This window comes from Apiospora kogelbergensis (assembly GCF_038363985.1).
Source record: "Apiospora kogelbergensis strain CBS 113332 chromosome Unknown utg000002l_segment0_segment0, whole genome shotgun sequence".
NCBI classification, from domain to species: Eukaryota; Fungi; Ascomycota; class Sordariomycetes; order Amphisphaeriales; family Apiosporaceae; genus Apiospora; species Apiospora kogelbergensis.
Window position 1 is genome coordinate 4,897,432 of NW_027117419.1, and position 15,492 is coordinate 4,912,923.

General features: G+C 53.8%; 8 protein-coding genes across 8 annotated transcripts; 3 read left to right on the forward strand and 5 right to left on the reverse strand.

Annotated features, from left to right (window-relative positions):
• Positions 1 to 41: 41 nt before the first annotated feature.
• On the reverse strand, positions 42 to 1,446 carry PG998_004524 (uncharacterized protein; the record flags this gene model as incomplete). Its single annotated transcript, XM_066871342.1, has 2 exons — positions 42 to 933; positions 986 to 1,446. The coding sequence occupies 2 exons, from the start codon at positions 1,444 to 1,446 to the stop codon at positions 42 to 44; spliced, it is 1,353 nt and encodes a 450-aa protein (XP_066735092.1).
• A 1,072-nt stretch (positions 1,447 to 2,518) lies between these two features.
• On the forward strand, positions 2,519 to 3,593 carry PG998_004525 (uncharacterized protein; the record flags this gene model as incomplete). Its single annotated transcript, XM_066871343.1, has 2 exons — positions 2,519 to 2,588; positions 2,824 to 3,593. The coding sequence occupies 2 exons, from the start codon at positions 2,519 to 2,521 to the stop codon at positions 3,591 to 3,593; spliced, it is 840 nt and encodes a 279-aa protein (XP_066735093.1).
• A 673-nt stretch (positions 3,594 to 4,266) lies between these two features.
• On the reverse strand, positions 4,267 to 6,637 carry PG998_004526 (uncharacterized protein; the record flags this gene model as incomplete). Its single annotated transcript, XM_066871344.1, has 5 exons — positions 4,267 to 4,501; positions 4,525 to 5,787; positions 5,841 to 6,205; positions 6,260 to 6,335; positions 6,390 to 6,637. The coding sequence occupies 5 exons, from the start codon at positions 6,635 to 6,637 to the stop codon at positions 4,267 to 4,269; spliced, it is 2,187 nt and encodes a 728-aa protein (XP_066735094.1).
• A 1,466-nt stretch (positions 6,638 to 8,103) lies between these two features.
• On the forward strand, positions 8,104 to 9,021 carry PG998_004527 (RNA recognition domain-containing protein; the record flags this gene model as incomplete). Its single annotated transcript, XM_066871345.1, has 3 exons — positions 8,104 to 8,129; positions 8,222 to 8,535; positions 8,624 to 9,021. 3 exons carry the CDS (start codon positions 8,104 to 8,106, stop codon positions 9,019 to 9,021), a joined length of 738 nt encoding a protein of 245 aa, XP_066735095.1.
• Positions 9,022 to 9,256: 235 nt separating this feature from the next.
• PG998_004528 (uncharacterized protein) lies at positions 9,257 to 11,101 on the reverse strand (the record flags this gene model as incomplete). The annotated part of the gene is made up of 2 exons (XM_066871346.1): positions 9,257 to 10,964; positions 11,040 to 11,101. 2 exons carry the CDS (start codon positions 11,099 to 11,101, stop codon positions 9,257 to 9,259), a joined length of 1,770 nt encoding a protein of 589 aa, XP_066735096.1.
• Positions 11,102 to 11,770: 669 nt separating this feature from the next.
• Positions 11,771 to 12,526, forward strand: PG998_004529 (uncharacterized protein; the record flags this gene model as incomplete). The annotated part of the gene is made up of 3 exons (XM_066871347.1): positions 11,771 to 11,893; positions 12,010 to 12,377; positions 12,454 to 12,526. The coding sequence occupies 3 exons, from the start codon at positions 11,771 to 11,773 to the stop codon at positions 12,524 to 12,526; spliced, it is 564 nt and encodes a 187-aa protein (XP_066735097.1).
• Positions 12,527 to 12,739: 213 nt separating this feature from the next.
• PG998_004530 (uncharacterized protein) lies at positions 12,740 to 13,426 on the reverse strand (the record flags this gene model as incomplete). The annotated part of the gene is made up of 1 exon (XM_066871348.1): positions 12,740 to 13,426. The coding sequence occupies one exon, from the start codon at positions 13,424 to 13,426 to the stop codon at positions 12,740 to 12,742; it is 687 nt and encodes a 228-aa protein (XP_066735098.1).
• Positions 13,427 to 15,109: 1,683 nt separating this feature from the next.
• Positions 15,110 to 15,448, reverse strand: PG998_004531 (uncharacterized protein; the record flags this gene model as incomplete). Its single annotated transcript, XM_066871349.1, has 1 exon — positions 15,110 to 15,448. One exon carries the CDS (start codon positions 15,446 to 15,448, stop codon positions 15,110 to 15,112), a length of 339 nt encoding a protein of 112 aa, XP_066735099.1.
• Positions 15,449 to 15,492: the final 44 nt, after the last annotated feature.

A 15,492-nucleotide genomic window follows, 5' to 3' on the forward strand; every position in this document is an offset into this window, starting at 1 on the left:
TGCTTTACTATATATAGATGACATGACCTAGTAACGGCTTATCACTCGATCTCGAAGTCGGGGAAATACCATCCCGTACTCCACCACTCGTCGTTTCTCTTTTTCATTCCCAACGTAGGACCTGACCTTCTAAGAAAAGATCGGAAGTGCGGGATCACTGACACCCAATCCTTCCCGAAGCAGTGGAAGGCCTCGATTGTAAACTGCTCGGGTTGTGCCGGTAAGACTCTCCATTTTGTGGGACACTTGTCACACTTGAAGGTGAACCCATTTCCGCCAGCTATGATGTCCATGTCCATCTGCTTCTGTTCTCGTGAGGTTGGTGGGCGATACAGAGACCGATTATACGACCATGACCTCTTACTGCCTGCCATACCGGTCTCTATGCTGTAAAGAAGCAGAGGACCGATCCCCCTCTGATCCGGAAGATAGCGGCTCTTTGGGGGCACCTGGTCTGTGGTGGCCTGATGCGGGCACAGTCTGAATGGCATACGCGTAATCGACGAAGAATGCATATCAGCTTCGGGTAGGCGACTGAATTGATACTTATGGCGTAGTATCAAATTACCGTTGACCCAGTCTGCGGTAGTAGAGAAGTGGTACCGCAGCTGGGGATGCGGTATCTGGAGATTTCCTGCTAGATATTCGGTGGAGGATTTACCATCGATTGGTGTCCGCTCAAAGTCACTCCGCTCAAAGTCTCTCCGCTCAAATGCTGAGACGATATGAGCCAGCAAAATATTGTACCCGCCACCCATACTGTGAGGAAGATAGTCGATGAAATTACCCTCGCAGCCCTTTGTCCACTTGGTCACTGTATGCTCAGCGGGTGGCTTCAGGGGCGGATGAATAACTTCGCAGCGATTGCACAATTTGTGACCGGGTTCTCGTAGATCACGGAGTAGAAGCTCCAGGAATGGCACCCGGCCCTGGCTGAACAAATGGTCAGTGATGTGTCTTTTGGAAAACGTTCAAAAAGACGTACAGTGCATGGTCCGTTTCGAAGTCTGTTGCCTGGAGGTCGTGCCAGGATACATCAGTACGCCCCCGTCCCTTCACATATCCCCGATGTAGGGTCAACCATTGAGTTCCCAAGAGGGCGAGAGCGAGTTTGCACGTCAGCGCAAGGCATACTGCTGCATCGATAGTTGAGTGCTTCGAAATCTCGGTCAGAATCTCGGGCGGCATCCTCCCGAGAAAAGTGTGTCGATTCTGGTCTGACTGGGCTTCATCGTCGCTGCGACGAAGGTATGAAGGCAGCTCCTTCTTCCGTCGCTTTGGGGCCGGAGGCTTGTCCACCGCATCTTGGGATGTTGTGTGTCGGGCAGCTCTCGCGGGACCCCTTCTGGTTGAAATTCTGGAAGTACTTGTGTCGGTGTTGCTGGCGGCGTTGGTGTCAGTGCGCAGCGATGAGCCACGCAGTCGTGCAGAGGCCCGTGTAGCCATGATAGGCCTGTCTTTATATCCCAGTCGACAGGTGGTAAAGAACCACACTGATTGCGTGAAAGTGATGGTGAAAGTCAAGCTTTGTTCAGTCAAACCGTGTCCTTTTATTGTGTACGCAGATGCGAACAATTTCACGGGCAATGAAGCACTCTGCTGGGTGTGCCGTGCCGCTTGGACGCTTGCTGCCTGGAGATGCCTGGAATTTAGTGTGTTTGACCTAACCTAGGAGCTCACTGGTGGGCAAGCCACTTCTCAAGCCGCATCTGACTTCAACCTCCAAACAGCGATAATCACATCGCAGGTTTTATTCACCAATTAAAATGCATTAAATTGTGGGCAAACTAGTACTTGATATAGAATAAACCATTGAAGCTCAGGCCTATATGCTGACTATTTGTGCTGGTAAAGCAAACACACACCTGCTAACAACCTGGTCTTCCCTTGTTAGGCGCACTGAGGGAACTCGTTTGGCCAATTGAATGGCTTGCGCTTTCCAAGCTAGCAGCCCTACGCGTGGGGTACTGAATATCAGATCTCCATCCCCAAGCTGGCTATGATTTGAGGATAGGTAATCCACGTATTCCCTATTTATGAAGGGGATATCTAAGGAAATAAAAGACCCACGTAAAGAAAAGCATACGTGACATGGTGTGATTTATGTTATGTTCGCTGTAATCCACATTAGGTACCAAAACATCAACAATGGGTGGTTGGGTGCAGCGCCAGTGACCGCTCTCCTCCAAACACCACCACGCCGATCATCCAGTACTGTGTCACTCCCCAGTTGAGCTTCGTCTTTCCCCATCTCACTACAGCACGCATTCAATTGTCCGAAAAGGGAAAGCACCACTGTTGGACTTGATCTGACTGCTTGCCCTGTACTGAAACAAGTTCAATCCCAAACACCAACTACAACACGTCTACACAATAAATTGGTTTCCTCCAACTCGTTCAACTCCCTCTCCAAAACAAAAACACAAGTATCAAACCATCTTTTCTGTCAAGCAAGTGACTCTAGAACTACATACTGCAGAAAATCTCCATCAGTCAAAAACCTGGCAACCGATTCACAATGAAGAACATCAAGATGCTTGTTGCTTCTCTGGCCATGAACCTCACTGGCGTCAGCGCCGTCGTCTTGGGTAAGTCGGGCTCCCCTTTCACCTTGTCCAAAACTTGCACCTCTTTTATCCCATTGTGGATGTCCTTGTCGTCTTTTGCACAATTTGTGCGGATGTTTTGGGAAAAGTGTACAACTTAAAGCCACTTGATATGCCTCTTCACAAACTTGATGAAACATTTGTCCATGAGGGATGAATAAAGCACAAGACAAAAGTTGTTTCCCTAATATTGTACTAATTCTTTCTCACTCTCCAGATAACCGCAGCGTCCCTGGCTTCATCGGCTACGTTGAGCATCTTGAGGTCCCGACCAGCACCGTTGTCTCCGAGCCGCCCGTCATGGGAGGCCATCCCCAGGGCAAACCCGACGAGCACCCCGTCGGCAACATCAAGCCCTTGCAGGAGAAGGCTATCGTCACCACCATTATGGTCACCGTCACCACTTCTGGTCCCGTCACCCTTCTGGATCCTGCCGGCTCGACTACTACCATCCTTGGCACTTATGCTGCTGAGTCGGCTGTCGTCACCACCCTGACTCCGGATGTCAGCAGCAGCGATACCACTGTCGGCGTCACGGTTACCGTCACCACTGATTCAGTCACCGCCGCTGAGGACTACTCTTCCACCGGTTCATCGTCGTCAACTGATGCTACCTCCACCAGCTCAACTGCCTCCGAGACCTCTGCCTCCTCTGCCAGTACCCAGAGCAGCGTATCATCATCCTCGTCTGCTAGCAATATCGCCACCTCCTCAACTGCTGTTTCATCCTCGACTGCCAGCGCTGCCTCTGCCACCACTTCTAGCAGCAGCTCGGGCGATACCTCTGCCAATGAGGCGACCAGCACTCCCAGTGCTAGCGATGACGGCAGCAGCACCCCTGACGCCACTCAGAGCGCCTCTCCTACCGAATCGAGCAGCTCGGGTGCTTCATCGAACTGCGTGTTCATGAACGCACTACACACGGCCATGATCTTCTACGCCATGTTCCACCTCTGGGACATGGCCTGCTTCGACCGCGTCTTTTAGGCGGGAGTTCCTGTTGTTCTTGTTTTCTTCGTTGCCATCTGGGTGAAGATGAGTGATTCGATTCATGGCTCATAGGGAAAGCAGAGAAAAGCATGGGGAAGGGGAGGAAGTCATCTGCACGAAGGTGTTGTCGGAGGAAAAGATTTGGTTTTCGGTTTAGGGAAACAAATGCATAACGCCAACACACGATTGGTGTTGTTGCAAACGGATGGACATAGCATGCATGGAGGGATTTGCATTTACTGGCGTTCACTTGGCATTATGAGTGGAACATCCTGGACAGCAAAAGGGATTTCTTTTGCCCAAGTTGCATTTCTTGCTGGGCAAACGAATTGAGATGAATAATGATTCTGATAAAATAAACTACTCAAACTGTAATATGTGCATGAGAAACTGACCTACTACTCTTACAAGTTGGCAATGAGAAGGCGACACGCTCGTAGCTTAACAGTCTGTCCAAGCACAACGATGAGAGAAATCAGATGTCATGCTCTGGATCACCAACCGTCACCATCTGTATTATTGTAGTATATATCCCATCTCATGACACCTCTTGATCTCCTCGCACCAGCTCGCTCCCCAAAGTCATCAACAGCAAATGCACCTCCATCCACACTTTGCCCCCTCGCGCCGTCACCCGACACTTCTGCCCCGTGGACGTACTCTAATCCCATCACAGCATCAACAAATCGCCATTGCTCCCCCCACCCTGCGCCGGCCTGAACACCTGCTGCGGCGCATACTGGTTGACCACGTATCCCGCCTCGTTCCCGCCCCCACCAAACGCCGAATCACCGTTATCGTCGTTGACGCCCATAGCGGCCATCTGCTGGGATCCTATCCCGGCAAAGTAGGCATCGGCGTCGTTGATGACGGACTGGTCCGTGATCCCTGCCGCCCCCGCCCCCCTTGCTGCGCATAGCCGTCGGACCCCGCCAGCCCGCCCTGGTTCGAGGTGCGGACGACGGCCGGTTGGCCGCCCATGCCGAGCATCGAGAGGTGCTTCTGGGACTCGAAGGTCGGCAGGTTCTGCGACGTCGGGAGGCGGTCCTTCTGGAGGGCGGGCGAGTCGGGCAGGCGGCGCGGGCGCGCCGAGCGGAACACGGTCTGCACGGGCTTGAGGTAGATGGTGGCGAGGGTGCCCACGTTGAGACACATCTCCTCGAGCGTCTGGGGGTCGAGCTTCTCCGACTCGGCCGTGATGGCCGGCTTCTCACCCATGACGATCTGCTTGGCCACGCTCATGTCCGTCGACAGCAGGCGCCAGTACATGTAGGCGCGGTCGCGCAGGTCCGGGTTGTCCGTCTCCTCGGTGGCCCACTTGAGCACCTTGGGCACCAGGTCCTGGCCCTTGGTCGGCCGCTGGATAAACAGCTTCACCGTCGCCGTCAGCAGCGCGAGCTGCACCTCGACCGGCTCCTCGGCGAACGAGTACAGGAAGTCCTCAAGCAACACGTCCGAGTTCTCGATGCGCGCCGCGTACTGGCCGATCACCCACACCATGGCCGCCTTGGCCTCGGGCTCGTCCAGGCTGTCGAGGTTCTCGCAGAGCGTGCCGATGATAGATTCGTACTGATTCGGGTACTTGCGGAAAATGTTGCGGATCACCACCGTGGCCTCCTGCACGATGTAGGGGACCTTAGTGGCGACGAGCTCTAGCAGTAAGTTGATGCAGCGCCGGGCAGCGGGCTCAATCTTAATGGCCAGCTTGCCGATGGCGCGAACCGCTTTGCGAACGAAGTGCACATCCACCTCGGTAGCGTACTCGCGCAGTTCTGTGAGGACCTCGTCGATGTTCTTCTCGTTGGCCAACATGAAAATCAACTCGAGTTTGGTAACCTTGACGTAAATGGGGTCGTTGTATTTGCAGAAGAAAACACGGATGTCGTTTCGTAATACCTCGGGTCGTCGCTGCAGGATGAGCAAAGCATTGCGAAGTGCCAGATACTGTACTTCAGGACCTTTAGCCAGCAGAGTCACCAGGGGTGGTGATAACTTTCGACATAAAGCCGAGATTTGCTTTTCGTCGGCAATGTAGTTCATGAGGTAAAGCACAACACGTATGCACGTCAATACTACCGCTGAGTTAGAATGTGACAGACGCGGTGCTATGCGCTCAGCCAAGAGAGTGGCTTCTCCTGCTTCTTGTGGTACATAAGACATCAAAGCCTCGAGGATATATGTTTGGCCCCATCTACAGAAGGTTAGCATTCGTTCATGGTTTCGGGATATCGAAAGAGTACTCACTCTGAACAATCAGGCAGAATAGCCACCATTTTGGACGCATTGCTGTAATCAATAGTAAGCTTGATAGCGTCGCTTCTTTCCCAGATATCCATCAGGCCTGCTAACGCACTCGCGACCACGGTTGGGTTGTCATCTCGCAGCAGCGAGTTGAGGCGCTCGATCAGGTCCGAGTGTTCTACCATGTGCCTATCATGGTCGTACAACTTGGCTACGCAGAAAGCCGCTGTCTTTCGGACGTAAGGATCTGAGTCGCGCAGCATCTGCTTGACAATCGGGACTGTGGCCTCGACAAACTCTTTGACGTGTACGTAGGACATAGTTCGGAGAGTAAGAGCTCGGACAAGGGGGTTCGAGTCTTCCATATCCTATGCGGTCATCAGCGCCTGTTGCCTTTGCTTCTGTCAAGATATGCGCCTTACCTGTTCCAAAACCGGGATGGCTTTCACAGCCAGCTCTGGCTTCATCCTCGCATAGTTTACTAGAAACAAGAAGCACCTGTCGATTTCAGTCAGCGCATGCCTCCTTCCCTGTCTCGTGCATGTAGCTCACATCTTCTTGATCTCGAGATTCGGTATGTTCATGCATTGTATTATGTCGGGGAAGAGCTGGACCATTTCGTTGTTGCTCATGGTCATATTCGCGACGATCTTCTTGAGGGCAATCTTCTTCTGCGAGAAGTTCTTGTCCTTCTTGCCACCGCTGTTCAACTCGAGGCGCAGCTCGGCCACCTTGCCCTGCATAGTCATAGGTCGTGAGCCATAGTAGGACGGGGGTACATATGCGAGAAACATGGCCATGGGAGTCGCAAGGGATTGGGCAGTGAGGAGTGTTTCATAGCGCGCGGGATGGAGGGTTGCGATCGCTTTGGGCAGCAGTGAAGCTCACGCTCCCGGACCCAGAAAGAAGACTTGGTGGTGGTGAACTGGACTCGCGAAGTGGTGTATGCAAAGTGCGATGATGGAGGGGGAGATAGCAGTTCAGCTACAAAGAGGTACAAGATCTTGCGATCGGCTTGGGGCTGAGGAAGGAATTCGCGTGGGGTCCAAATCAATTGGTTTCAGTGTGATTCATGACAATCAATATGACATTCAAGGCGCCATCGTGTGTCTCGGGAAGTAGAAAAGAGAGATTGGCTTACCCGAGCGAACAGCTTCGAGTCTCCTCCACCTTGAGCGCTCGACATTATGAGGGTGTATGGGCAGAAAACTGAAGTCTTTTCTTCCTTCCTCGGTATCTGCTATGGTACAGACGGGTGTCCTCGTTCTCTCTACCGCGTGTCTCGGCTAGCAAAGGGATATAGATGGCCGGGTCGAGGAGCTGACAGCTATCGACGGAGGGATGCGAGGGATGCGATGGGGGTCGTTTTCCAAGGATGCGACCGCTGATCCCCACGGATGCAGGAGGCTGGGTAGGAGTGGCACAGGTTGTCTAGACGTTGTGTGTGTGCGACAACCCAATAGAAGCTGAGATAGACGGGCGGCGGGATGCGACAGGGAGGTTTCGTGGAGGGTAGTCGCGCAGCGTCACGTCACATGCGCATCGTCCGCGTCGTGGATTCGTCGGTTCGTCGAAGGGCTGATCAGATCAACGGGAGCTGCTCGGTCGGAGATTCGGTCGTCAGGGGTTGCCGCTGCAGGCAATCGGCATCGTCGAAGGGCTTCGAGAGGGAATATGGAGTTGTAGATTGCTAAATCGGATTGCTCCTTTCCCGGTTCTCGACGTCGAAATTCCGGCCGGGCCATTCTCCACCAAATCCGCCCGAGCAACATGCAGGTCTAGGGGGATGCACCGTTCAACGCTATCGACATGGGGGATCCGCTACATTACTTGCTTGCATATGGCCGTTGTGCCTTGCTTTGACAGGACACCCTCCGACTTCTCCCTCCCGGTCTACATGATGAGTTGTGCATATTACCTGTATCAAGTTCAGTTGTGTGTAGATGAGTCGCTGTGATATGGTGAGCATTTGTGTTGTATCAGTCCAACCTGAAAGTTGACCCTGGACTGGCCCGCCCTTTCCTTGTCCTTGTCCCTGGGAAGAAACAAAGGAGACGAGCAAGACGAGCACAGGGATTGGACTAAAATGCCGCTAACATTTTGGTTCCCCACTACGCCGCAAGGCTGCTACAGGCGCATTTGAGAGCTCCAATTCCACTGCTCTTTTCCTCGACAGCTTCGACATCTTTGATCGCAAATCGTCAAACCCATCAAAGGCTACCTACCAGTCGCATCATTAATATTGCTTGGATAAACCATATCGGAAATGGCGTCAAATACACCCATTGCCACGTATGTGTCATTGCACTCCGACACATACACACCCTGGCTTGGTTAGTGGATTTTGCTTTGCTAACGTGAACCGCGATTTTGCTGGAATACAGTGTCTACGTGCGCAACCTCGAGGAGCGCGTCAAGCCGGAGCCTCTGAAGGCCGCCCTCGACGCCATCTTCTCCGAGTACGGCACCATCATCGACATCGTCGCCAAGACCAACCTGAAGGCTAAGGGCCAGGCCTTCATCGTCTTCGAGAAGCCCGAGTCCGCCCTGCAGGCCATAGAGGAAGTCCAGGGCTTCGACCTCTTCGACAAGCCCATGCAGCTCGCCCTCGCCCGCACCCGAAGCGACGCCACGGTCCAAAAGACAGGCAACGACGAGGAGTTCGAGCTCCACAAGCGCAGACGTGTGGCCGAGAAGGGTATGCTTACATTCCGTAAGCTGGCTACACTCGCCACAAGATCCCCTTCAGAACATCAGGAGAAACTGACAGGTCATCCCCGTCACAGACAAGAAGAAGGCCGCCGAAGCCGCCGAAGAACAGAAACGCCTCAAGCGCCCCGGCCCCGCGGCGCCCGCCGACGCGAACCGCCCCGCGAAGACCGCGCGCGGCGGTCTCAAGTCGACGGGACCCACGGCCAACACGGTCGTGCCCGACGAGTACCTGCCGCCCAACAAGATCCTGTTCGTGCAGAACCTGCCGGACGACTACGACATCGACTCGCTTACGGACATCTTCGCCCGCTTCGAGGGCTTCCGCGAAGTGCGTCTGGTGCCCGGCCGCCGCGGCATCGCCTTCGTCGAGTACGAGGCCGAGGCGGGCGCCATCTCGGCCAAGGAGCAGACGGCAGGCATGGCGCTGGGCGAGAGCAACAAGCTCATGAAGGTTACTTACCAGCGACAGTAGACGTAAGAGTCGTAGCTACACAGCGATGCCTCAATAATGATACCCACGTTTCTCACTTAGGCTTTGCTAGAAATGGGATATTTACCAAGCGTCTTTTCGACACTACAATATTATTTTGTGACAAGCAAAAGCAAAGAATATTCTACATCATTATTGTAATTTTTTTCCCTCGTTATTATGGGTAGTAGGCAGTCGCCCTCTTTATGCCAACAATCTACCAAGGTCTACTTAAGTTTCACGTAGCGCGCTGTATCCTGGACTGCCAATCCCTTTCTTCGCTCCAGCTATCCTCCCATACATTCTTAACCAGGTCGTACTCCCTAGCACAAAGCGGCGTACCACTACTCCTAGGACCCTGGCGGTACGTAATAACAATTTTCCCCGCCAAATTATCCGGTAGCCTTAACTGGAAATCGTGCAACCTCCGCGAAACCGGCACCGTCAACATGGCCATAACCTCTTCCTCCGTCGGGACCTCAACCGGCACGGAAGGGTCCGTGATAATCGCCATATCACCTTGATCAACCCCCTCTTCGAGATGAATGACCTCGCGCGCCACAATCCCCGTCAACTCAGTATCCCAGATGCCCTCCTTATGGGGCTTGAACTCCAAGAACCGCAGCGCGTGGAGCCGCACCCGTCGCACGCGGCACCTGAGCGCCGCGTAGTACAGCGGCGGGATCCAGCCCATGTCGGCCGTCGACTGCGAGATCTTGCTCGTGTACTGCACCAGCGGGTTGTAGTGCACCTCGTGGCGCGCCAGCCGGCGGAGCTCGTTGGAGTGCCGCACAATAGCCAGGAAGTGCGCCGTGTGCGCGTCGTAGATCGCCTCGGTGTGGTCGTCGGGGGCTAGGCACACCGCGGCCATGATCTGCGCCATGTAGTACATGCTGAGCAGCAGCAGGTAGCCGTAGTGTGTGAAAGGGCTCAGGGTGCTTTTCATAAGGGTTTGCGACGCTTTGTAGGTGCTGTGCCAGGTGTGGAGACTTGTCAAGATCTCGGCTTGCCGCCGTGCCATGTTCCTCTCGCGCTTGTTGCTCTGGCTGACGCCTAGCCGCCGGCTGTCTTCGGCCAGGTACAGGATGTCGTTCACCAGCTGATCGAGATGCTGTCGAGCGTCAGTGACGGAGTGGAACGTAAAGCTCGGCAGCGGCGCCGACGTGATCCGCACCACCAGGCGGGGGTATGGCATGCCCTGTACGCCGTGCAAGTTGGCTTGGACGAGCAGCTTGGTGAGGGTGTCGACGATCCACTCATCGACGAAATCGCGCGGCGGTTTCAGCACCAAGACGGGGTCAGCGGTGTCGTCACCTAAGAGAGAGTACCCTCGGAACTCCCCGAGAAGTTTGAGTCCGCTGTGCAGGTGGGCGATGCCAATGTTATATCGCCCGTTAAGGTACTCTAGATTGGCGAATACCAGACAGGCGATCAGAGCCACACGTATGGAGGCGGCAGTGTTGTTGCTCCTGGGTGTAAGATGGGGCTTAAGCTGCTGTATGGCTTTGCTGTAGTGCACGAGTGTGAACTCGTCGCTCTTGTCTAATGTATTAGATGCCGAATAAGGGGCATACTCGCTGCTGATGACGTTCTTCTGGTGGGTTGAGCTAAGCGCCAAGGCTGCGTGCATGATGGCTGGCTCATTGATGCAGGCTTGGGGCAGCAGCTGTGACCAGAAAGTAATGCAGAAGATCCCTTGCAGCTTGGTCGTGGCCTTGCACGAAAACCACTCAAAGCAGTTCTGTTCCGCGGCGCTGTACTTGCGGCCGATAGGGGACAGCCCCTGGTATTGTGGAAACAGTGCCTCTCTGGGCCGTGGCCCCTCGGGACGAGACCCGAAGCTGTTACCGCCGCCGCCCCATACACCATAGCCGTCACACACGCGGCCGGTAGATAGACAGCGGTCACATACGGGTCTCCCTTCGTCGCATTTGACTTTCCGTATTCTGTCGCGCGGGGTAATGAGTAAGGGGTAGGTTTCGTTTTACCCGAATGGTCCTTGTAAGGGAGTAGATACTCACTTGCACGTCCGACAACCTGATTTGACCTTCAGCCTGCGCGGCTTGGAAGCTGCAGGTGGCATGTTACCTTCAGATCTGACAGATGCTTGCTATATAAACGACACCACCCACTAAACCGCACGATTGGTCGCCGGCGCAGCGCGAGTTGCCGGTTTCGGTCGTTAGACGAGTCGAGCAATGTTGTACCAGTAGCCAGCAGAATATTCAGCCGAATTGATTTTAGCATTTATGAGACCGATGCGCTTCGGGAAATGCATTCTCTGCTCTTCTATTCCATCCCTGAGTAAGCTGACTTGAGGCCATTGGTCTGCTCGGGAACGCCGTCATCTGACTGGCTCCTGTCGAATATGAGCGGCGGCTCCCCTAAATCTAGTGCATTTTGGCTATTAAGGCAGGCCCCTCCCTCATCGTAGCCGGCAACAGATCATGCAACAGAGGAAACAATGTTTAACACAGATACAAGAAGAAGAAAAGACTGTAATCAAAATCCCGTTCGATGCCGTTTTTGAAAAGCCGCTTCCCCCAAATGATGTTGAAAGAATGTCAGTAGGCGAGGGATGGAAGCGCACAGCCCCACGTGGCAAACACCCACTGTGGCTAGTGTAGCTCTCGAGCTGAGGTGGGTTCATTGACTACGACATCCATCTTCAATCTATCTATCTACCTGTTCGATTGAGCCCATGCAGCCTTGCACTCAACCTCAGCTCCACGACGATCTTGCCAGCACCAAAATGTCGACAACCACCACCATACCGACATGGGTCGCCGACCTCCAGTCGCCGCCGGCGGCCAAATCCAAGAACGGCAGCATTCCTGATCCCCCGGGTTACCCGTCGCAATTGGCCGGGTCCAAGGTAAGTGCTACATCGGGTCACCAAACTACCCCATTGCTCTTCACGCCCACCACCAGAGCTACTTCTCAAAAGGATCCCTCTTGAGGCGCCTTTGGCTAACATGTCACCCCCTCTAGGACAAGAAAGCCAAGTCGACGACCGCCGCCGCCGCCGCCCCGCGCAAGCAGCCGACGACGGACGAGATGGACACGCTCAAGCTCAAGAAGGCGTGGGAAGTGGCGCTGGGCCCGCTCAAGAACCTGCCGATGACGGCCATCATGATGTACATGTCGGGAAACTCGCTGCAGATCTTCAGCATCATGATGGTCTTCATGGCCTTCAAGAACCCCATCATGGGCATCCTCCAGACCCAGCAGGCCTTCGAGCGCTTCGAGAGCGAGACCAACAAGAGCGGCCTGCTGCAGGTCAAGCTGGCCTACGTCGCGGCCCAGCTGGTCGCCCTGGCGCTGGGTGTGTGGAAGGTAAACGGGATGGGCTTGTTACCGTACGTTGATTTCTGTTGTTCTTGCTTCACTCGCTCAACTTCCCGGACTGTTACTAACGAAATTGCCCCTTCACAGCACGACGAGGTCAGATTGGTTAGCATGGGAAGCTCAGAGGGATCCCATAGAATTTGCGGTCCCCGGCCTATGATGGAACGAATGTATTGGTCTACCACAGACGCTAAATAAAAGAACAAAAAGTCATTGCCCAAGTCAATCAATTTACCGCCCAATGCCCCGCGGACTCTTTTTGCCTTTTCAAACATGTTCTACCTACCCTGGATCCGTCGCGTACTTTTTGAACGCCGTTTCGACTTGCTTCTCTTCTTGTCTTTCGTCATACCCAACATGTTGCGAGCGAATGTCAGTCAGCCTGTTCCGGACTGCGCGGACTGGACCCGGCGACAGCGCCGATGTCACTCCCAGGACTCCCGTTCGTGGCGGAGTGGTTGAATACCGGTGACGGCCCTAGATGGTCAATTTCCCCAATGATCAAGTACGGCTCGTCGCTCGGCTGCGCGTCGTGCCAGCTGGAGAGGGTCGTACGGTCTTGTTGGTTTTGACCACCGGTCGTGCTCATGATGCCATGCGGCCAGTTGCTGAGAGCCACTCTCGAATTGCGACGGCTCATCCACTCCTGCCGGCTCAGCACGACAGGGGGTGGGTGTGGTGCTGTCATGTCTCGCAATAAAGGCGCGCTCGTCACGAACTGTTGCATGTCAGGTTCGGCAACCATGGGGGTCCGAGCCACGTATTCAGGCGGGACATTGGCCGCGTCACTTTCGTGAGGCACATCGATTAGCGCGTTGAGAATAGTGGCCGGCGTGTTCACGGGAGGCCCTTGTCGAGGGACAGCGGTATCTCCGTTGATTCGATGGGTTCCATTCAATTGTCTCGGGATGACTTGAGGCATGGTTGTGTCAGTGGAATCGTCAGACTCTTCTAGTGCAGATACCTGGGAATCCTGTGTGGCCTGGCCCTCTTGGTCAGCGATGGTTGGGCAGCCCCCGTAATCAAGATGGTTGCTACTCACCTGGGGAATCTCGTCCATGATCTCGTCAATGCCCTACAAGGGTATTTGGATTGAGGATAGGTTGCTGTAGGGAGTCGCAGGGGCTGACACTCTGTGCATTATGGGTGTTACGAGACTTGATCTTTGATGTGATAGGGGGTCTGATTGAAAACTGACAGGAGGTATTCTCTGGTCCCAGACGTGATTGCCCATCAAGCTATTGGAGTGCTCTTATATACAATGGCCACTATCACTGAAGCCGACGCCGGCGCGCATGATAGCAATGTCATGAACCACCTGACTACCTGATAACCTGATACCGGTTGCTTGCAGATGATCTGCCAGTCATTTGCATTCCTGTCGTCGATCCCAGTCATGTCTGCACTGCCGTCTGAAGATATATATCATATATCACCGTGGCAATAGCAACACGCTGCTTACGGCCTAGTTCAGCGATAAGATGAGAAAGCAACGACCATGACGCCCTGGATTTGGTGATGTCAATCGACGACCGTTATTTTGGCAAGCGTCCTGCGAGTGAGTGCCCGTGTAACGTGGCCACCAACGCTCAGTGGGCGGGGAAGGCCCCGTGGATGCTGCTCGACCATCCCCGCGGGTCCAAGAAGCGCCAGATCATTGGCAGGCCTTCAGCCACAGGGCGACACCAGAACGTCATTATGCGCGCAGAGTATGATTAATGGTCACTACACCGAAATAGAACCCGCAAACGGCAATCATCTCGGGAGCGGATACCAGAAGCGAGGAGGGCGGGCGGGGGAAGCAAAGTCGGGCGACACAATGCGTTCTGCCGTCTTCAGCATCACGCAGAACCATCTAGACCACAGCCAAGATGGGAACCGCCACGAAGATCATCTTTCGCTTCGCGTGGCACGTGGCTCCTGACGGAGCTCTTTCCGCTTGAACCGCCCGGGATCCAACTACCCTCCTGAGAAGGATCGTCGCGCGCTATCCGACGACTGCCCTGTCCCCACGCACCGCTCTCCGGGTCGGCACGTCCGAATCGGCACAGAGGGAATGATTTTCAGACGTCATACATAACATGAGGAACTTGGGGGAAAGCAGGAATATGTACTCACGTGACCTGGGCCATTTGCGGTCTCGTGGCACTAAGATAGCCAGTTGGTAGCAGGATCTTTGCAGCTATTTGACTATAGGTAATAAAAGTGTTTAGGTAGACGTGGGAAGTAATAACGCCTATTTATATTCAGAAGACTTGTGGATTCATCGTAGACGAGCTCCATGCTATGCCCTTGAATGCCAGAAACCGCCTGCCATTTCGCCTTTCAAATTCGGGTTTCTTAAAGCCCAGGCAGAGCGGTGTTTCGTCTCTTACATCAAGTCATACTTACCAGATGACTTCAAGATAGGCCGATGGTATCTTTGCTCGTGGAGCTACCCTCATTAACCGAACATCCTCAATATTGAATATCGTACATTGCATGCTATTAATTCACCGTTTCCACAATATGTTGGTGGTTTCTGCGCTTGAAGGAAGAGATCTTTGGCAATCGGTGAGAATACACTTCAAGTTCCTCTTAGCGGATCCGTTGTCAGTCTTTATTCCACGGTGGCCCACCGAGTGTCAAACTATGTCGGAATACCATCTCGGTTTAACAACGGTGGTTTATACACCATGGTCTTCTGAACAGTGATATATAATAGCCAACGCTGATCGTGCTAATAGCCAAGTTATACAACCAGTCACTCGCCATCAGGCCCCAGTAAATCATCAACCCAACGAAGCTCCTTTCGCTTAGCCTTTAGGGACGCAACCACTGCAGTAGTGGAAAATCCGGTGTGCTGCTCCAAAAACATCAAGGTGCCGGAATGGCAAGATTTGTAGGCTTCCAGAAACGCAAGGTCAAACCCGCTCATCCCCGGGTGCATACTCTCACCTCCGATCTCAATCAAAAACTTCAGGATGTCTAGTCGTCCAAAGGCTGCGGCGGTATCAACAACATATCCATAATTTAGCCCATAAGAAACCCTTCCTTGGTTGATATTGAGCCCATGTGCGAGGAGAATGACGAGAACGTCCATTGTGTTGCATTCAATCGCATATCTCACAGGTGAGAAGGACATTT